The 23,019-nt window shown below is 33.4% G+C and overlaps 1 protein-coding gene across 4 annotated transcripts in view; it reads left to right on the forward strand.

Moving 5' to 3' along the window:
- Positions 1 to 23,019, forward strand: part of Cfap47 (cilia and flagella associated protein 47) — a 255,121-nt gene that overhangs the window by 125,132 nt on the left and 106,970 nt on the right. For all 4 annotated transcript variants that reach the window (XM_040744178.1, XM_040744177.1, XM_040744175.1 and 1 more), the window contains 8 exons: positions 1,370 to 1,504; positions 5,025 to 5,140; positions 7,357 to 7,507; positions 8,752 to 8,840; positions 11,795 to 11,875; positions 15,835 to 15,902; positions 17,630 to 17,775; positions 21,724 to 21,835. In XM_040744178.1, the coding sequence (XP_040600112.1) occupies positions 1,370 to 1,504; positions 5,025 to 5,140; positions 7,357 to 7,507; positions 8,752 to 8,840; positions 11,795 to 11,875; positions 15,835 to 15,902; positions 17,630 to 17,775; positions 21,724 to 21,835 (898 nt within the window). The remainder of the gene's footprint in view (positions 1 to 1,369; positions 1,505 to 5,024; positions 5,141 to 7,356; positions 7,508 to 8,751; positions 8,841 to 11,794; positions 11,876 to 15,834; positions 15,903 to 17,629; positions 17,776 to 21,723; positions 21,836 to 23,019) is intronic.

Genomic DNA, 23,019 nt, shown 5'->3' on the forward strand with positions numbered 1-23,019 from the left:
ACCTCTGGACTCCCCACATTCCAATGTTTCCACACTACCGACATTCTAATAATCAACAAGTATCTGCAGATACTGCTTCTTTCCAGGAATTTTCATTCCTACCATACACCCCCATCCCCTCATTAGCAAGTACTTGTAATTGATAAAAGGACCACATTTTTTTCTTATAAAGAAGGAGAGTGTGAGGAGACTGGGCTGCCATATAGCACTTGTTCTCTGAAAATGACTGTCCAATTTCAGGATCAGGTGCATAATACGTTAGACCTTGATTTGCACTACTTCCACTGCCAGAGTGGCTAAAAATCATCTTTATTTGCTAACATGAACTTGTGCTGAATCAGAGCAGACCTACATCTCAATTTCTGTGCAAGTACAGAGGGTCATGTTTACTGAGAATGACACAAATAAGTGTCTCTGCCTCTTACCAATGCCAATATTACTTTGCTAGTCTTTCATATTATACTTTTCTTTTCCCCGAAAGAATAGATGAAATTCTTCCTTATTCTCTTCCTGATTCTTTTTTTTTGTTTGTTTAACTTATGTTTTAAAAATTTATTATCTTTATTATAGGTCTGTAATTTCGGGATTTTTTCATGATCAGTTAAGATAGCCATAACAAAATACCCTGTTTATCAGTACAGTTTCATTTTCTAAATTAGTTGCTTTTGTTTCTTGTGGATAAAGTAATTTCTCCAGCTGTTCTTACCTAGACTGCCTCAATTTGTTGCTTCTTGTCTTATTAGTCATTGTTCATTTATCAAACCCATCCCCATGGCATGCAGAACCATATTTGTGTTGTATGTTTTGAATTTGTGTGTGTGTGTGTGTGTGTGCTTCTTTATACCTTCACTATGAATTATTTTTGTCCTTTCTGTTAGAATGTGTCTCCCTCATAGTAGACAAAGCATACTTAAGGTCAAAACATTCTATAAGATTCATTTCATGAACCATTTGTCTACCATGTGCCTTCTTTGAAAATCCCTTGCTTTGCTTAGTAATATATACATATACATATATATATATTTGTCATTTCTGTTACTGCATTATTTAGTGTTTTAAATCAAAGCTGTCAGTTTATCCACATGAATCATCACTTCTATGATAGGATATTCTTGTGAGCTATAGATCTCCTTTTTGTACCATTTGAAACTATGAGGTCAGTTTTCTCATTATGTCTAACTCATCACTTAATATGTCAGATGCTTCCCATTAGGAATACTATTCTGTTTTTAAATCTGTATTTTCTTTCCATTGTTGAGCTGAAACACTTTTGAATATTTTGAAGTAATTCAGTAAGTATTATAATTAATCTACTCTGTGTGTTTTATCTGTACATCCTATAATTTCTATCTTTCTCCTGTAAATCTAGGCCATTGACATCTGTGATCCAAACCCAGTACTGATGCTAATGCTTTGTGTCTACATGTATGAAAGGCTGCCTACATACCTTCCCAAGAAGGTGGTGAAATTCTCTTGTACTCTGTATGATGTTGTGCTGGGAGAGGTAAGAGGATCTTTGAAACCATCCCCACTAAATTATCTACATCCCCAAATATGTAAAGGTCATTAAATGGCTTTTAGAAATTTAAATAGAAATTCTATTTATGTATAAGTTAGGGAATCATGGGATGTTGAAAGTTGTAAATAAAGGAAGTGTTCCTATGTAAAGCAAATTGTAGTCATTTTCTGCGATTATTCACATGATATTGACATGATATTGAAGTATGTGTTTAAACAAATTAATGATAAATTTGAAAAGAACATTATGATGACAAATTGATCAAAAACTTTTATGTCATATCTGTTGTGAAATACTGAAGAGTTTTGTCACTGTTGAAATGTCAGGGCTAGCTGTGGAAATTCCAGAACTATAAAATAGAAACAGTTCATAATGAGTCTGCTGTGGTCCTCAAAGTTTTCTTCTTAAAACACAATGTTACTTAATTATGTCTCTGAGACATAAAGGAATTTGGTACACTAATACATGAAATATATATACATATGTACATACATGCATGCATATATATGTGTAAATATATACATATAAAATAAAAAAGCACCAAATTTTTGTTCTTAAGTTATAAATGATATCTGTATGTTGTTTAACAATATGGGTCCTTAAATCTTTTGTGAAAACTAAAGACAGAAATAATTAATAGTAGTACATTTATTCTAAGTGTTACCAAAAAGTTTTATTAAAGAAAGTTAATTTTTTCTGTCTTCACATCATTTCCATATTAATAATTTACAGGAACTATCCATGCTCTTATCCTTTCACTATTCAAATATCTGGACGTTTGATTCAGAGTTATGATTCCCCACTCTAAGTTGGCCAATAACAACTTTTACCAAATTTCTCCCTCCTAGGTTTATACTTTCCATAATATTCTTGCATGTTATTAAAGACACATATCCATGACACTTGTTTAAAATTGTATGACAGAGTTATAGAAGATTTATTTAAAATGATAATCTAGACTTTTTACAGGAATGTCATTATAGGTAACTGAGGTGAACTATGAATATAAAAAGAAAAAAGTAAGAATTTGCAACCAAGGAGATAGAGGATGGACAATGAATGAAGCATTACTAAGAGGAAACACCAGGAGTAAAGGAAGATTGTGGCTAACCCATCTTACTAGGATTCTTGCAGGGAAGAGGATCAGACATTTTCTGGGGAAGAGTAGGGGATCAGGAATGTCCTCTATTACATAGGATGATCAGATTACAAAGGTGGAAGTTTCTGGATAAAGTGAGTTATCAAGAACCTTCCAAAAATTGTGTTCTTGAGAACATGCTCAACAATATGAGAATGAACCAAAACTGAGCTCAAAAGGGCTGGACTAAAAATCAATCAATGGGAAAATCCCCATCCTTTTCTGTATGTTTGCGTAGATCGTGGAAAAACATACTGAGAGCCAAATTGATACTAGGGTGAAGTAGACAAAGATCAAGGACACCTCTCCTAGAAAAAAATTCCAGAATACAAAATAGCCACCAGAGGAGATATTTGTTGTCTTACAATGAAATAAAAGTAACAAAGTAAATACATTATGAGACTAGGAAGGCAAACAGACCAGGATATAAACAATTACTCTGATTCCCCAAGTCCAACAGACCAGGATATAAACAATTACTCTGATTCCCTAAGTCCCTGTTCTGATTGTGCTTGTTTTGTTTATTTCTAATACGCATTTATTACTTTGACAATTTATGTGTGTATATAATATATTCTGATTAATCATTTCCCCACATCCTCTTTGATCTCCCTCTGTCTCAACCTTCCCTCATCCCTATCAGTTCTCCCAAGATTGATGATTTTTGCTTTAGTTTTGTGGTCAATTTAGTTTAACCAGGGTTATCTTTGTGAACATTGAATTGTAGCCTAGTAGAGTCACCCAATAGTTACCCAACTAAAGACAATGACTCTCATTTCCCTGAATCTATCAGTAGCAAATAATTTAGTAAAAGTGGGTAGGGCATCTTGAGTCTCCCTTACTTTCTTGTGGTAGACTCAGCGCAGGCATCTGCAGCTTCTGCCAGTTATCAGAGAGACTGTGTTTTTCCCAGAATATGGTATTTCCCAGTTCTTCTCCATACCTCCAAGAATATGGTATTTCCCAGTTCTTCTCCATACCTCCAAGCTCTTACATTCTTTTCTGTCACCTCTCCTTCAAGGTTTCCTGAGATTTAGGATGTTTTCTCTAGGATTCTTATCCATCACTTCTTCTCAGCACCTTGTACAGTCATGCATGTCTTCATTCAGTCTTTCCTTGCACAAGCAGGTAAAATTGTTAATGCCTTTTGTTTTCCTGCATCCTTCATAGCAACTCAAACATTCACAGCTTGCCAATAGGGACAGCTTATTCCTTTTAGTGAAGTGAATATAAAAACTGTGTTCTTCCCAAGAAGACACGTGCATTGTTGGCAAAACATAAAGCAAAACAAAAGACTGCCCTCTTCAGTCTCAGGCCAACCAAAGAATAATTAATTAACTCTGTTTTATTTTTCATGGTCTAACTTTGTATTCAGCTGAAGGTGATCCAGTGTAGGCCTAACCGCAGCTTCAGTATTTGAAATATGAGATTGGTAACTGCGTTTTCTACATCAAAGTCACCTGGCAGATAAGCCCTTTCTTTCAGATTTGTTAGCGTTAGCCCAGTAATGAATCGATAATGGTATTCCCTGCCATAAGTTTTCTTTTTAGCTTCGCAGTTAACTTAAAACTCTCATCATTGGTTCATCTTTAACCTGGAAGCTACAAGCCCCAAGCTGCTCTTATATTTGAGGGTTGACTGCTGGAAATTTAGGATTTCAAACCTTCATTTGAAATTCTGTCTGTCCGTTCTTCAAAGTCACCAACTCCTTACCCCATGTTTCTGTATTATTTTCCTGAATGCCCATCATATTTGCGTATACTTCATTTTAACAGTTGCAAAAATATAACCATTAATAGTGAAATAACTGTCATCCTCCTCTTCTTCTTTTTTTTAATACTCCATGATTCTAGTTCAACTATGTCTAGACCAGGATATAATCATTTCTATTTTGGATATTTCTTCAAACTTAACCTCCTTGGAAAATGTTCTTCACTCATCTGAAAAATTATCCTTTTATGGAAACCAAATTATGGTAGTTTTGCTTCTGAAAACTGTACTCTTAAAAATTAAATCTAATTTGTTAGTTTTGAAACTTTGAATGTTCATAGACAATATTAGAAGATCCTTCTTCAATTTGATAAATTGTAAGGATAGAAGTATTATCATTTTAACACCAAGTCTGTAGTTTATTTATCACTTGGGAGGCAGAAAGTGGAAGAGAATAATTTCCAGGGCGTCCTGGGCTATGTAGCAATGCCCTATTCAACACACTTGGAAATTCTAATATCATTTTACACCTTCCAGTTAATATAGGATACATTAAGATGAGTATGTTCGTGTGCTGAATGTCTAACTTTCTGTATCAAAACTAAGAAATAGTATGAGTTTTTAATCTTCTTTGTACCATCTTCTCTATCGACTTAGATACTAGTGAAAAACCCAAGCTTGAAAAATTTAGTGTATACAGCTACAATTGTTGGAAGAGATGCTGCTGACTTCAGTCTTGCCCAGACGGGGAATGTTGTAACAATTTCCCCCAAGTGAGTATTTTAAAAATATTTGAACCTAAATATTTAATATTTACAATAAATATTAAAACGTGACTTCAATTTTTCTAAATTGGTAGGCATGCAATGAAAAACTTGAACAAATAACATAGTTAAGATCCCGAGATTCACTTTTAATATTGTCAAAACAATTCTAACAAAATAGCTACTTATATGCATGTATTTAATTAATTTTAATTTAATTTGTGTGCAAATGGACCATCATGTTAGCATCATAAATTCTTTCTTTACATAGCATAAGTCTGTTTCACAAAGGAAATGCAATTATTCCATACTAACACTATACATAATCTTATAATATACATGCTACTTTATGTGGAGTTTCTCATTATTCTAGCAAGATAAGGTCATGATTGAAATTTAGAAGCTATGGAAGAATGAAGAAATGAGTAAAAATTGTATAATTCTCCTTCCAAAAAGCACTGATGTCACTATATTGCTTTAAATTCTCGTAGTTTTTGTGCTATATAGATAGTAGATAAATATCTAGGTGGAGATATATATATATATACATATGAATAATATGCCCATTATAATCCTAATTATGACATGTAAAGGAATACATGAATCATTTATTAAATGTATTCAGTGATGTATACTCATCTATGCACACTTAATCCAGGAGATTAAGAATTATATACTTTTATCTAATTACTGTATCACATGAGCCTAAAACAATTCCTGACACATTAGAAATTATCTTTGAATAAAAATCGAATGAGGAATTAGTGATTTAATGGACTTTAAGCATCATATAGAAAATTCTTTATTCATTATGTTATTCTTGCACTGGATTTGAGCTTCTACGCCACGAAAATAAATCCCATACGAAAAGCTTTTTATTTCCAATGATATTTTAGCTCTTGAGTCCTATATAACAATCCATTTGAACAAAATTTTGATTATTGGGGACACATCTGAACAAAACTCCTCCTGTTGTATGTGGCCTGTGATTTTTCCATACAAAATATAGCTTGTGTATTTTTTACGATATTTAAATGAACTCATTCACCCTACTCTTTGCTTCTACCTCATCTCAACCTTTAATCAGTGGTCCCACAGACTATGGCTATTATGCCAAGGTTTCACAGCAAGGGCAAGTTTTCCTATGTTCATTCTCATCATTTTTACTTCAGTAGAGTTTATAAGTAATAATTTGTAGGATAAAATAACTGAGTATTACATATAATGCCAGTTGTACTAAAAGTGAAAGTAAAAATCAGTTGTAAAATATCCCTAGGATTTATCACTTGTATTCAGTCATGAAAACCCAGCTTATTCTTGATTCAAAGTCCATTACTTACATGAAAAGGGAAAGCAAGAAGTGCTACATTTCTTCCTTGCACAAGAGAAAACCAAAGAGAACAAAGTGGACGGCATGATATATGGGAAGAGGCAATCTCACAGTACTATGATACAGTTTCATACCCTGTAACTATTCTAAAGAACATGAGTTAGCAAGTCTCTGAGCTCATCACACCCCATGAGGCTGGGATAGCTTCGAAGTAATGTTCTTGTGCGTTATAAGCCTCCAATTCACTTCAAAAGGGTCTGCATGCTTCCTCTCAAGGCTTTATAGCAGAGTGCTTAAGCTGTCAACATGTGGCCCAGTGTCAGCATTTTTCTGTAAGTGGGTGAATTGAATCTTGTCCACAGCTGCAGCCTGCCATTAGCCTACATGTTATACTACATGGATAATATGTGTGTGTGATATAAAATGAAAATACCTGATTATATTTTCTTTACTTCATCTTTTAATTGAAATTTTTGTCAAATAACTAACATACTGCTGCTCTTTTCATTATCAGATTGTACTTTCTAACCTTAGCTTAAGGCATTAATTTAATTCAGAGGTTTTGTTAAATTTTTTTTTGTTTGTTTGCTCCATATAACCAAGATAAAGTACAGGACATGATTAATATATTACGGACAAAAATGTACTCATACCATTATACAAAAGGTGTATGGTTTCATATTGTTTTCTGCTAGAAGTTAGAAAATATGATATATTGTACATATACTTGATGGTTAAATTTAGAATATACAGATGGCTTTTTGCTTCAATGTTTAATTTTCATAACAGTGAATACAGTACAGGGTATAGGTACTGAACTTGCTTTGTACCTAATATACTTTTAATTGTCTTTTATTTTAATAAAATGCTTCCTCTTATTTTTTTTGTTAAACAGAAACCAAAGTCTCCTCATTCTGAAATTTTTAAGTCGGTTCCTCCATCCCGCTGAAGCTACACTATTATTAATTTCAAAACCTAAGGCCGGAGCAGGAGGCAGTACAATGGCTTTTGCTCTGAAAGGAGAAGTCCTAAATTTTAAAGCAATTGTAAGTAAACGGTACTCATTTTGTATACTTTTGCTCTTGTTCCCCAGCCCCTGTCATATCACACCACGAGTGTTCTTACCTGTTTGTAGCTGTTCAGCTCTTCTGCCTTTAGGTCCTCTCTTTGCCATCAGACCTAGTAATTTAAGGTTTTGTTGTGAGGGCACTGATACTTTTGAGTTGATTCAACAAATGTTTTTCTCCTATGGACATTTATCAACTTTTAATATATCTTTTAATTTCTATTATTTAGTGTCTCAAAAAAACAAAATAAAAGAATGAAAAACTTTCGAGTATACAAGGCCGGAGTATGAAGTATAAAGAACGACTCTAGAAGCATTAAGTGGTAGCAAGATACTAGAAAGGAGCACCGAGATGCTCACATGGACAGACTTAGCAGGCAGTGATGCCCCAAAGGGTGCTTATTCCTCACTATGACATGTTGATTTCTTCCAGTTTCGTCTTTAATAATGAACACTTCATATTTCTCAACTCTTTCACAAATATTCTCTAAAACAATGTATGACTTTTCCACATAAATTCAGTCAGTTGGCTGATTTTATCCCCTCATTAACCTCAATAAGGGAGAGAAAACTGATTGCGTGAATGTCATGCAGCTCTGATTACACCCCCTCTTCCCACTCAGGTCAAAAGGAAGTAGATTACGTTATAATGAAGAAAATATTTGAGACAAATATAGTCATTTATGAGAGTAAAATTTCTAGAAATTTTCTATGCAGAATTCATTTCAAATTTTTATCTTTTATCTGCACTTTTTATGTAAGCATGTCATTATAACCTCCACATTATCAACATAGACAAGTTAGTATTCACACACAGTTTACAAAGATATACGCACATACTTTTAAACTTAGGTATATACAAATAATATATATTTGCAATATATATATATATACATATATATATATTATCTGTGGATAGGAATCATGTCTGATTATTCCTGAAATCTTTATCTGTTTTATCTGTTCATTTATGAAATCAGTTTGAAGTAGATAAATTTAGGAGCTAGTCAAATATTTTAATTATTAGCACACTGTTGTGGATAAGTATAACATAAATTACATTTTACCTGATCTGAATTTTATATTAAAATATTTGTGGGGGAAATTATTATATTAATTATTGTAATAATAAAGTGGACAGTAGTTTTTGAGATTGCATTTAAAGTTAAAGATATTTTGAGTTTTTTGACATTATTATACATTATGACTTTTTTTTTACTTTAGGATATTCTAAAATGCAAAGCACCATGTTATCAATGGAAAGAAGTCTCTGTGAACGTGAAAAATCCCTTTTCAATGAGTGGAGATTTTCGGTAAGTTTTTCTTTTAAGGAAAATTTATTGCAGTTCACTATCTGTATTCAACATGATTCTTGTGAGGGGAAACTGAATGTTCCTATATACTTTATACCCCTATGAACTGTGATGACAATGCCTGGTAAAATCTAAGCCAGACAAAATCCTGACACAGAGATCAAGTAGAATTAGACACAAAGTGCCATCTCTAGCCAAGATATTATTTGTAACTGATACCTGCTGAACAAAAAGGAAAACCAGTTTCCTTCTAAAATATATTACCTCCAAAAGTCAGACAGATGCAGTATATGTATTGGGACAGAAAGTGTCAATATAATATAAAGTTTGCTGTGTTTAACAATTGATAACTTATTACTTAATATTTGTCAACTTGAAATATTTTGAGTCATTCTGTGTTCAACTTTCAAAGATTTGTTATTAATCATATCATACATTATTGATTAAACAAAATTTATTTTACTGAATAATTATTTATGTATTTATAAATTCCATATCTAAATAAATTAAAATTTATTATTGAGCCCTTCAGCAAATTTCTGATATCCATTTTAGTCTCCAGAATTTCTTCCCAGTTCTTTTTTATAATGTCTGTTGTTATTCTATATGAAGTGCTACATCAGCCTCATACTTCCTTTTACTTCTTTAATATGTTTCTGTAATTCTTTGAAGTTATGTGTAATAACTAATTTGAATTTGTTTCCTAATAAACCTGATATCTGAGTCACAGACATTTTCAGTCATCTGTCATTTCTTGTTTCTTTACATGTTTAATATTTTTTCTTTTTTGATTTACTGTCTTTAATGTTTTTTCATATCTTTTGATTATATACCTTCCTTTCCCCTAATTCCTCCTAGATCCTTCCTCCCCTCCCAACATCATGTTCCCCCACTAAAAAAAAACAAAAATGCAGATAAAAATAAAGAAAAATATGAAACTAAAACAAAAACTTCAAAAAATGCACAAAAACCATAGAGTTGTGTTTGCTGACTATTTGTGAGCATAAAACCCGTACTGGAGTGTGGTCTATATATCGAGTGTCACTGCACTGGAGGAAACTAGTTTTCCTTTTTTAGCACATGTCAGGTACAAATAGTATCTTGGATAGAGATGGAACTTTGTGTCCAATTCTACTTCATTTCTGTGTCAGGATTTTGTCTGGCTGGAACTTGTGCAGGCTATCACAGTCTCTGTGAGTTTCCATGTGTATCCTTCCTGATGTTTTTTTTTTATCATTTTTTATTTTAATTTTAAATAGCTTGTTTTACATGTCAATCCCAGTTCCCTCTCCCTCCCCTACTCCCACACTCCCCTTCCCCCCACCCTCCCACCCTATTGCCAAATCCTTCCACATAGGGGATATCTAGTCTGTCATTAGTGAATATTTTTCCTATTCTGTGGGCTGCCTTTTTGTCTTGCTGACTGTGTCCTTTGCCTTACAAAAGATTCTCAGCTTCAGGAGGTCCCATTTATTAATTTTTGACCTCACTGTCTGTGCTATTGGTGTTATGTTCAGGAAGCTGTCTCTTGTACCAATTCGTCCAGGGGTACCACCCACTTTCTCTTCTAAGAGGTTCAGTGTGGCTGGATTTATGATGATGTCTTTGATCCATTTGGACTTAAGTTTTGTGCATGGTGATAAACATGGATCAATCCGCATTCTTCTACATGCCAGCCTCCAGTGATGCCAGCACCATTTGTTGAAGACGCTTTCTTTATTCCATTGTATATTTTTAGCTTCTTTGTCAAAGATCAGATGTTAATACGTGTGTGGGTTAATATCTGGGTTTTATAATTGATTCCATTGGTCTACCTGTCTTTTTTTTGTGCCAATACCAAGCTGTTTTCAGGACTATAGCTCTATAATAGAGCTTGAGGTCAGGGATGGTGATGCTTCAGGACGTTGCCTTGTTGAACCGGGTTGTTTTGGCTATCCTGGGTCTTTTGTTTTTCCATACAAAATTGATTATTGCTCTTTCAAGGTCTGTGAAGAATTGTGCTGGGATTTTAATGGGGATTGCATTGAATCTGTAGATTGCTTTTGGCAGGATTGCCATTTTTACTACATTGATCCTACCTATCCAAGAGCATGGGAGGTCTTTCCATTTTCTGAAGGCTTCTTTAATTTCTTTCTTTAAAGATTCAAAGTTCTTGTGATACAAGTCTTACACTTGTTTGGTTAGCGTTACCCCAAGGTATTTTATGTTGTTTGTGGCAATTGTAAAGGTGATGTTTCTCTGATTTCTTTTTCAGCCCTTGTATCATCTGTATATAGTAGGACTACTGATTTTCTTGAGTTGATCTTGTAGCCTGCCACTTTGCTGAAGGTGTTAATCAGCTATAAGAGTTCCCTGGTAGAGTTCTTTGGGTCATTGATGTAAACTATCATATCGTCTGCAAACAGTGAAAGTTTGACCTCTTCCTTCCCAATTTGTATCCCCTTGATCCCCCTTTGTTGTCGTATGGCAATAGCTAGAACTTCAAGTACCATGTTGAAAAGGTATGGAGAGAGTGGACAGCCTTGTCTTGTTCCTGATTTTAGAGGAATTACATTGAGTTTCTGTCCATTTAGTTTGATGTTGGCTGTCGGTTTACTGTATATAGCTTTTATTATGTTTAAGTATGTCCCTGTTATCCTAGATCCCTCCAAGACCTTTATCATGAAGGGGTGTTGGATTTTGTCAAAGTTTTTATGAACAATTCTGAAAAAATTTGAAACACAATTGTACTCATTCTGAGTATTGCTTCTATCTCTTTCACGCCTGTCTATTCATATTGTATTTTCTATGTAAATTTTTCACATATTTTTGTTTGAAGGCTTTCCCTTTTCCCTAATATATCCTTTGAGTTACAAAATGAACACACATGTATACTATGAATATAAGCTATAAATGATTAGAAAAGTAGTGTGTTACGTTACAGTTGGAAATAATTCTTTTTGTATTTATTTCAGTGTCATTCTTGTGGAATCCACAACACTTTTGTATTTGCCATCACAAGTAACTGAATCTTCAAGAGCTACTTTGATGCCTGAGTAAGCTTCTTTGATTTTATATTCGTACTATGGCAGTGGAAGACTTCCTAGGGCCAGTGGCCTACCTGTTCTTCTGGCTGACATGGCCTGCACTTGTATAGGGGATCTTATACTATTTTTTTAAAGGATGACACACAAGTAATCTTTTAAAAATTTGATTAAACAATTCTACATTTTTAAATATTTTTTAGTTTCTTGCACAAATAAGACACTCTTTTTCATTATAGAGTTTGCTTAAATGAATGTATTTTTTTCATATTAACAGTGAAACTTATACAGTGATATTTTGGAGTCTGATTTCTATTCAAAATTGCATTATCTGAGCATAAATGATCCAAGAACATAAAAAAATTAATGAACTGGAAAATTGAGTTTACTTACATGATTTGAAATACAACATAGGTATTTTATATCACAAATTTGAAATGTTTTCTTTTACACTGTTATTTTGTTCTTTTGGTTGGGAGCCTTAGCCTTTAATGACTGACTTATCTCTCGAGCCCTTGTGTAGCTTTTAATGTGCTTAATTTGTTGTGAATATCTCAGGTATTGACAGCAAAGTTACCAGTAAGGACACAATAATTTCTGATGTATCCTTCCTAAATGAAAAACAAAAATGAAATGAGCGAGTGTGTAGTAATTTATGGATTTATATATTTGGAAAGGATATTTTGAAAGTACCCACCAAAATAGTGATCCACTCATGAAGAGACACAACCAAAGGAAATGTTTCTACCGTGTTTCTAAATGTTTTTGATTACTCTTTCACATATTCATTTGCATTTCATTTAATATATTTCTGTAGTTCTTTTTCAAGTCTCCTCTGATGAAAATAGTTAAAACAATATTTTTCTAAAAAAATTACCAGACACCAAAAAGGTTAAGGAAATGTATATAAAATCATGCGCAGAATGAAAGTATGATGTAGCAGGTCTAAAATTTATAAAAATTAATACAGCCTACAATATATTGTCTCATATATGTATTTTGTCTCAGTAATATCCCAGTCTAGAATATAAATTAATCATCAGAATGTCAAGAATAATTTATGTTTTAAAAATTGTAATGACTATTTTTGAGATCACAGGTCAGTTTCCCAGTACACACACATAAACACACACACACACACACACACACACACACACACACACACAAAAGCTAAAAGGAATATCTTAATAGTCTTTGCCATTTTTGTCGATCTCATACCCATATTTACAACAGTTTTGTGATCTAAGTTTTTACAGTTTTGTTTAATTTGTTGTTGTTGTTGTTTGAAACCACATGTATAAAAACTTTATTTAAAGTCTCCATTGAAAGATGTTGTACCCTGGAATATCTGGAGAGTACCAGGCAAGCCAAAGCTAAATGCAAGGTTCATTTTAGAAAACAAAAATTGAACCTATAAGCAAAGTACAGATGATATTCTTATTTAGTTTGTACAGGTGTGTTTATCTTATATATAAATAACACCAGAATATGCTATTTTCCCTAAGATTAGAAACCTTTCAAAATGCTCCTCATGAAACATCATTAGCAGGCATTCGTGAATAGCTATAAAAATTTGAGAAGGCTAAGGTACTAGTAGTAACAAAAAGGCAGGTGAGATACTGTTTCTTTTGACTTTGGGCTACCAAGAAACTAATTTTATAAAACAATGATCCTTGTCAAAGAATTCCTAGGCTTGTGAACATACATATAATAGAATTTTTACAAACTATACAATTTTAACTAAATTATTTTCATATTTCTCCAATAATCATAATAATATTTAGTTTCATAAGAATGTGAGACAAGTTCCTAAATCCACAATGTTTTCTGCCATTATCATAAGCAGTATGTGGATCTTAACTTATCTGAGTTAGGAATATACTTTGTGGATAAGCCAACTTTCAAGTTTCTCCAAAGGATTTTTATCTCTTTTTTCAGACAAAATGCACAAAGGAAAAGGGATATGAAGCTCATATCCATATAGTTTTCTATGTACTATGATAAAAATGATTGAAAGACTAGAGATTGAAATATTGAACAAAATGAAGCTGTAGGTTATCTGTGGGTTTTAATCAGTAATTCTGCTTTGTCCCCATTATCAAAGAGATGGCAATGAAGCCATATATGAAGAAATGAGACACAATCTTTACTATAATTTTCACTTTGTGTATGACCTATATTTCACATGAAGAAGTTTCTATCTATTGTACCCTGGAAAGCCTTAAAATTAAAGTATCTGTCAAATACTCAAATTGCAAAAAATATTAAAGGTTCTCAATTTTTTAACAGAGATAGAGTACTTAAGTTTCCTTCTAAAATGTCTATTAGTAGAATTAAAGCACAGAATAAGTATAAAAGTGAAAATTAACATCAACAAGAATGTGCTGTTATGAAAGTGTTATTCATAATATTCAAATGGAATTAATGGAAATGTAGGTATTTATGTCACGGAATTAATGGAAATGTAGGTATTTATAATCATTTTAGTTAGAAGTAGTATTTTGCAGGGTCAATTTTAGATGTACATCTGTGAACTGTAAATATTACTTGATAGCTTATTGATCAAAATAATCATAAATATTAACAGATAAATAATATGGGTGAAGTTTATGGTTCTGGAGTACTTGAAATTTGTCCCGAGAGATAGTTGTCATGTTCTGTCATTTTTCATAACTGCATCTGAAATTTTAAAACTGCCATGTGTCCTACATTTATAAAAATAAAGAAAACATGCAAATAATTACAGAGATTTTTTTTCCTTGGCAAGCAAATTTGTTCTACAACCACATTTGAAGAGAATTTCTGTTTAGCCTGAAAATGTATCCTATTTTTCGTCTCGCTATTTAAAATAACAGAGGAACATTTCACTAATATTTATAAATAATGTAAGACATTTGGGCAAATGGGCCTTTGATCCCAGCACTAGGGACACAGAGGCAGATCTCAATGAATTACACACCATTCCAAGTATACACATGGTCTCTGGACTCCCATAGAACAATGTGAGGTGCACTCTCACCCTGAACTCTTGGGGAAGGGTCTAGGCCCTGCCCTATATGAAATGACAGACTATGGACACCCCCATGGAGGGCCTCACCCTCCCTGGGGGAATGAGGGGATAACGGGGGGAGGGGGGATGGGGGGGAGGGCACGGGAGGAGGGGAGGGAAAGGGAGAGGGACCTCGTACTGACTTGTGAAGCAACCTTGTTTCTTATCTAAATTTAAAATGGAAAATAAAAAAAATATTAATAAATAAAAGAAAAAAAAATGTATAAAAATTTAAGTTTGATATGCTAAATATATTTTTATAATGTATGTGAGAAGGTGTACATTAACAAAGAGTTCCTTGTGTGACCTCAGCTCATCTTGCTGGCCCCACTGATTTTAAAGTATGCTCTTTAGGAAGTGTTCTATTTCTGTCCATCAATTATGATAGAGCCTATGATTGCTCAACTCCATGTGCTTCTCCGTGATGTTTGTCTTATTAGACAAGAAAGGTCCAGGGAGGTAGTCCACTGAATCTGTTGGTCATAAATCCTCCCATAATATAATCACTGGGTGCCTGCTACATGCTGGGTGACACATTACATACAGGGTGCTGGAGACAGGTGGAGAAGCACACAGAGTGGAAACGAAATCAACTTTGACAAATGTCAACTGGTACATGGAAACCATCTCTAAGTAGAAAATCCTAAGATATGGATGACAAGCCCAGTGCTGAATGTGGTGTTTTTGTGAGAGCTATAAGACATTTAACAGTACAAAAGAGGAAATGCTATGTTAGAATAAAGGAGATGGTGTTTGATGTCAGGTCAACAGACAGTGATGGGGAGAGACCATTCTGGGCAGTGAGGCAGATGAGTTCAGGGCACCTTAAAAAAAAAAAAAAGAATATGCAATTTTCAATAAAAATAGAGAATTTTAAAAATATATAGTGTGTAATGTTGATGTTCTTTCCTCCTTCTGGCAGTCATAGTATGAATGGTGACTATGATGCTGACCGGAGTTCTTCCCATGCTGAAAATGGCTTACTAACCTGTGAGTACCTGGTGAAAGGCTTCTGGTTTTATTGTTTGTTTGTCTGTAATTTAAATTGGATCTGGTTTTTTTTGTTTGTTTTTGGTTTTTGTTGTTGTTTCGAGACTGGGTTTCTATATGTAACAGCACTGACTGTACTGGAATTTACTCTGTACACCAGCCTGGCCTCAAATATACAGAGGTCCTGCTACCTCTGACTCCTGGATGCTGAGATTAAAGGTGTGTGTCACCATACCTGGCTTGGATCTTATTTTTATGTGAAAAAATTCACTGACATATTCATCAAGGGTGGTTATGATAATAGAGATTTCTGATCAGATGGAAACTGACTTGTTGCTTGTCTGCTTTTTTGTTAAATGCCATTTAGATTACTGGGCCCACATCTTTCCTTTCACCCCTACATGTGTTTACATTAGCATGTAGGGAACATGTTTAAATATTTGGTCTTTATGTTGCTTTCTAATTTTATCGAAGTCTTTAAACCTATTTAGGTAGCAGGTATTATTAAGGTTGGAACTATAAATATACAGTTTTTCATTTAGTATTATTAAGTCAATACAAGTCTCAAAAAGGTAGGCAAAGGTATACACAGTTGGCTTCAAAGAACTCCAATTTAACTTTCAGAAGTTAATCATTATGTTTCTGAAAAGTCTAATATTTCAACATTGTATTTAACCATACACTATTAAGTGTTTGAATATGCTGTGGAAAAATATCCTAAAAGATGGGTAAAATGATGAACAGGAAACTGATTTTCGAAATTTTGTTCTTAACTATAGCTATAGAACAGTCCATTGCAATTAACAGTGTCAGCGACACACAGCAACATAAATCAGATCTAACTTCTCTGTCTTATATTTCTGGGTTGACTGGACTCACCTGCATAACTTCATCTCATGATCTCTCAAGTCATTACCATCAAATGGAAGCTGGGACATGGGATATTTCAAAGCTATTTTATTCATGTGACCAGTGTCTAATGATGCCTTTCATCCATGGTATCTTAGCTGGGCCGTTGCCTTAAAATCTCACACGTTGAATCTACATATGTCTCAGGCTTCTCATCGAATAATAGCTAGGTTTTAAAAGAAAGTTAAATTATTAGGCAGATATTGGATTACATTTTCTCATATAGTATCAGAAATCATGGCACTTCAATTCTGCTGCAGTCTAGTATAGCACACAGTGTTTGTTCAGATGAAATAACTAACGTTGGACTATTATATCATCACATTTTAGCAGGATTTGATGAATCTGTCAATATATTTTAAATCTATTGAAAATATGAGTGCTTTTTATGTATATAGTAGTCACTTCCAACGTATGAATTAAATTCATAGAGTACTGCGGTCTCCTTTCATGAGATGCTTTATTAAGAAAGTTTAATGTCAAGGTTGAGATCTGGTCACCAATAGGTTCTTATTAAAAAGTATGTATTATCTTTATTTTATTTATTTGTTTTTTCAGGATAGGGTTTCTTAATATAGACCTGGCTGCCTAGCACAAGCTCTGTAGACCATGCTGGGCCTCAAATTTACATAGCTCTGTCTCATGAGTGCTGGGATTAAAGGCATATACTACCACAGCCTGACATATATTATCTCATAATATTATGTTATAATGTTTTCAACATTTTATACATCATAATGTTAGTTATTTATTGAAACAATAGTTTGTTTAAATATCACTTGTTATTTATCAACTTTCTCTGGGTCATGTTTTCTTAGCAATTAAGTCTAACTTCATCAGAGAATTCTTCTGTTCAATGCATACAATTTACTTGGGAGCAAAAGGATCTTCGAGCCTGGAGATCTGCTATCTTCCCTTTGACATGCACATTCGCTATTGTGCCATCATCCTGAGCAACGAAGCGGTAAGAACAGAATTGTTCTCTGTGCTTCTTCCATTATGGGTTACTGCCATAATGAGTTAACCATTAAAGGCAATTTAAAACAACTGGGACTCTGGAAACATTCATGCTTCTAGTCGTCAAATTCCAACCAAGAAGCTTTTTCTGAAGAATACCAAAAGATTCCCACTACTTATAGATTCATTTATGGTGGCTGCATGAGGAAGTTCCATGGACAAGCAACCACCACAAGTAGCTTTATGTCAGTCTCAGAGAGTCAAAGTTAAGTCCTCTACTTAATGTTTATAAAATCTTCAATTAAGGAATTGGCCAAGGCTGGCATCTCCTCAGATTGTCATCTGAGGATAGGTCTGCTTCCAAATTCACAAGATGTTTATGGAATTCATTACTTTGTACCTGTGGCATTCGTGCAGCTAGGTTCTTAAAGCCAACAAAGGAGAGAACAATTCGGGGTGGGGTGGAGAAGATATGGGAGAATCACTCTGAGAGACTGACTGCTAGGTAACAATCTGAGGAGGAAATTTAGAATTCTCGGAATATATAGCCAAGCATATATGTATATCCTGTGTGTTCACTGTATTTAAATTATCGATGATATTAAGAGATAATACTTACCTAGTGTGTGTAGAATTAATTGCATGTGAAGAATAGTATATTCTATTAATTGTAAGATGTACTTTAATTTTACATTTACAAACATCACTGAAGAAGAGTGCATCATAGAACTCACTTTGTTTTATCTTATTCAGTGCCTAGATTTGCAGCTCAGTAGTAGAGGGATTGTGCAGCATTCACAAAGCCTTGGCATTTATTCTCAGCAATGGAAACAAAATCATTTAGAATTCAAGTACATTACTTTCTATATTTAAAAAATGTATGAAAATAACTGGTTATTGTTTGTTACCATTAATTGTATCAAATGTTCAAAATACCTTTTCAAAGTTGATTTATAATCATAGAAAATTAATTTTCAGGAGTAGAATTACCAAATCTGTTTTCTTCCTTGCACTACACTACTAGAATACTATCTACTTACATAAATGAATTTAAATTCTTTAAAATATAGGCAAGCTTATTTTTGGCCTCCTCACTTATTAAAAAACGTTTGATTATATATATATATAAATACATATATTTATAATATATAATCCTTGCCAGAGAAGTCATTAAGATAAAAACAACAATTTTAGAAATAAATTGCTGCTTATTGAAAAGAGTGCTACAGTTTAAAGTATTTAATTGAAATATGTTTGATTTTAATTTGTACATTCAAGTATATTGTTAATTATTTTTAAATGTACCTTTATGCTTTACTATATAACATACATGCAAGCAATCACAAGTGATTTGTTCCTATTTTTGTTAAATGTGTGATAACTCCTTTCATGTTAAGCCCATTTACTAAAAACTGAAGTAAATAGGCCTCTGTTTGTTAGTTTTCCACTCATAAAATAAAACCATTTCTACCAACAGTGTTTTCAAGAGTACACATTTATTTTACTTCTGTGTGTTTTGCTTCAACATCCAAGTTAGAAAGGAAATATTTGCATAATTTGAAGACAGAGACTTGTAGAAATCTTTCATCTGTATTCATAAAAATTTTCACCTTCTAGGCAGATTCACAACAGTCCTTAAAGCTGCTATTACATGCCAGAAGTCCAAAGAACTTACAAATATAAAATGGAATTGGAAAGCTTAAAATGGAAACTGTACCCGAATCAGAACTTAATCCCAGAGGAATTTCGTCTCCTTAAATTGAGAGAACAGGCAGCATACAAACATTACAGGTCACAGCAGTAACCTGACACATTGATCTTGCTGCACTGTGGTTGCCAGCTTTTGATTGCATTTTATGGAAAGGATTCTGCTGTGTTCTCATTCTAGAAACCAGCAAGCGCTGACTGAACTCATTTTTATGAGGAAGTTGATAACCTTAGATAGGGATTTTTTTGAGCGGCCTTTAATGTGTTGCTTTTAATTACAGCCACTTGCTCTGGTATACTAGGCCTCTTCCATAAGTGCTTGAACTTTGTTGTTGATCCAACTACCACATATCTCTTTTCTAGTGTCTTCCACTATTTTATTGCCTTCTTATAGTGACATACCTTGTTTAGAACAAATATTTGTAACCTTTATTTTTCATGTGGTCTTCTTCAAATCCTGCCATTTTAATTTCTTGTAATACAATGATTAAAGATGTATTACAGAAGATACATAATACACATAGAGGGAAGGAACAGATTGTTCTTACAAATATAAAACTAATAAAAGCTTTTTTAATATGCTTACTGGAAGAGGCAGCTGGAGAATTAGTAAAAAGTGGATTAAAACTCCCACTTGCATTGAAACTTCAGCGAGAAGTGAGATTTTTAAAAGCTTAAAAACACTGCTCACTGACACTCAGGCCTGGGCAACCTATGGGGCACTAAGCAGTAGACCGGTGTTTATCCCAGTCATACAAACAGACTTTGTGTGTCCACAACACAAAGAGGGATGCTCTCTCAGCCTGGACTCTTAGGGAGTGCCTGGACCCTGCCCTGAGGGAAATGACAGACTCTGGATATCCCCTATGTGGAAGGAAGTGGGGATAGGGTCGGAGGCTGGGGGGATGGTGGGGGTTCCTGGAGGAGGGGATGGAGAGGGTACTGGGATTGACATGTGAAGCAAGCTATTTAAAATTAAAATAATAAAAAGCTTAAAAACATACAATAAAGAGAATAGGTGTCTGTGTAGGGCATGATATAAGAAGCCAAATGAATGGAATTCGTTGTATAGATGAATCAAGAATCATCTGCAGTCAAGCATCTAGACTTCTGGATCAACTCCTGTCCTTCCTGGTAGAGAGAAAGGGAAGAAACCACTGTAAATAAATATCTTGCTTTTTGTTTTTTCTGTTTTCTTCTTTTAACACAGGGTTTCTCTGTGTTGCTTTGGAGCCTGTCCTGTAATATCTTGCTTTTAAGTACAGAGCAGACTTTGTCCTGTACCTACTTCTTTTCAGTAGCCTTCTTCTCAAAATAATCTTGAATTAAATCAGTCATAACATGGTATGGCATTTCCTCATTTTCTCTATCTTATAATTAGAACTACCTGTTTTTGACAAGGCCAATGATACAATTTTGCCAAAAATGTTTTAATTTTTTAATACCATCAAATAGCTAGTCAGTGTTCAAGTTCCCTAATTGTCTGATGCTTCTAAATTTGTCCTCAATTTATGCTTCTTTGTTGAATCTGGATCTAATAATATTTCCCCACTGTGGTTTCTGTTGTGTCTTTAGATGTTCCTTTCTTCCACTTGTTTTCATTTATGCTCTAGGCTTCTAAAGACACTAGTTGTACAGAGAAGGAAGAGAAAACTTAGAGACCTACTAAACTTCCCTGAGGCTTAATGGCTACTAGCCAAACAATGGAAGCATGCTCACTACTGTTGATTTCTCTTTGTAATGTTGATGGCCTTTCATGGTTTCCACTTTAATTCTTGCTTTACACATTTAGCCTTTTGTACATTTTATTCAATAATTTGTCCTAAAATATTTTGGATATTCATATGCTCATTTTGAAAATGCATACTTTACAAGATAGTCTCTTGGATGTACATGTTCTATAATAATTATATAATAATAATAATAATAAAGAAGTAAAGTTATTGTTGTCATGTTGTTACAATAGGGACAACGTTTCTTTCATGTTTGCATGGTCATTTTATGATTGCTTCATAAGAATATCTGTAAAGAATTTCTAGGACCTCCTTTTTTCAGCTTTTCTATCTGATTTTATACCAAATTCATCAGATGCTAATGTAGTACTATATAATTTATTTTGCCCATATAAATTAGTTCATAGGTTGCTTGGAAAAGCATGCAAGAAAGTTCCTATAAAGTGTATAGATTTTTACTTTGACATGATTGTAATGTAGGTTTTATGAGTGCTTAAATTATCCTTATGTTTTAGATTGGAGATTTGATATATGTTATAGAAGGAAAAGGTTTGATACCCTTGCCTTCCAATTTCCTTTCAATGAAGCCTCCAAGTCCAATTGACTACAGTACTTCTGCAGAAGAAGGTATGTTATACATATTTTGCTTCATTATATTGACAGATGGCATTCTTCCTAATATCATCATGCAAAACATCATTATAGCAGTTATCTTCAATATTCATTCATATTTTGGAAAGCCTTCTTCTAATTGTATTATGTTTGTGTCAATAAAACAGCACCATTTTACTAGTTATTAGTTATAAATCTAGGTTTTTAGTCCTCAGATAATATTGGAATTTAGTATACTAAATATTACTTAATAAATCCTACTGATTTCTGTTTGGAAATTAAATCCCTATATTCTGAAATACATCATTTTTTTATAATCCAGATTTCTCTCCTTATTTCTAATTCTTGACTACTAGCCCTTAAAGAATTTGGTTGTTAATGAAATCTAGTTTTATTTTATGCCTGTCCTTAAAGGACATAATTTTCATGTTTATTTCCATTTATCATACCTTATCCTTATAGTGTGGTAATTCATTTCAATGATTGTAAAAATAAAAAAATGGGCATGAGTATGAACTCTGACAGAAGTTTTGATGGGAAACAAAAGGAGTTGAGAGAAATCTGTGAGTAATGATTCTGAAAAGTGAAGGAGGTGTCAATTGAGACAAGAATGAATGTTGTATTTATCAGCTTCATGGGATAGTATGATTTTTGTTAGTTCACATTAGCATTTTTAAAGAAATCTCTTTCTCATGGTTAAGAGGACTTTCCCATGGATGGTAGAGATTTTATCTATTTATTTACTTACTTACTTATTTTATTGTTTGTTTGTTTTTTACCTTGAGATAAAATTTGTCCTTGGAGACATCTATAACTGCTGAGTTTTTTTTATCTTGTAATACAAATTTGCCTCTGTGGCTAACAGGCTTTAGTGTATTAGGGGTTATGAGAATCTGTCCTATCTTTTCTCCATAAGAGTTACTCTTACTACTTTATCAGGGTCACGGTGTACTAAGTTTTTGAGCATATTAATATTTTGAAAAAAGTAGTATTGGAGTAAAGCTTCTCTTAGAGAATATCAGTAGAATATATTTTACTTTACAAGTCTTATTCTTTAATCAGTTGTTTGGAATTAATAGAAATGTATTATCCATTTTTTTGTTTTCTCTGCTTAATGAATATTGTAACTAACTGCACTTTTATGTTTCTAACTTCACAAATCCATGCTTGATAATACTTCTGAGGGAAAAAAGTGTTCA

The sequence above is a fragment of the Mesocricetus auratus genome, unplaced genomic scaffold (genome assembly GCF_017639785.1).
Source record: "Mesocricetus auratus isolate SY011 unplaced genomic scaffold, BCM_Maur_2.0 Super-Scaffold_100003, whole genome shotgun sequence".
NCBI lineage: Eukaryota > Metazoa > Chordata > Mammalia > Rodentia > Cricetidae > Mesocricetus > Mesocricetus auratus.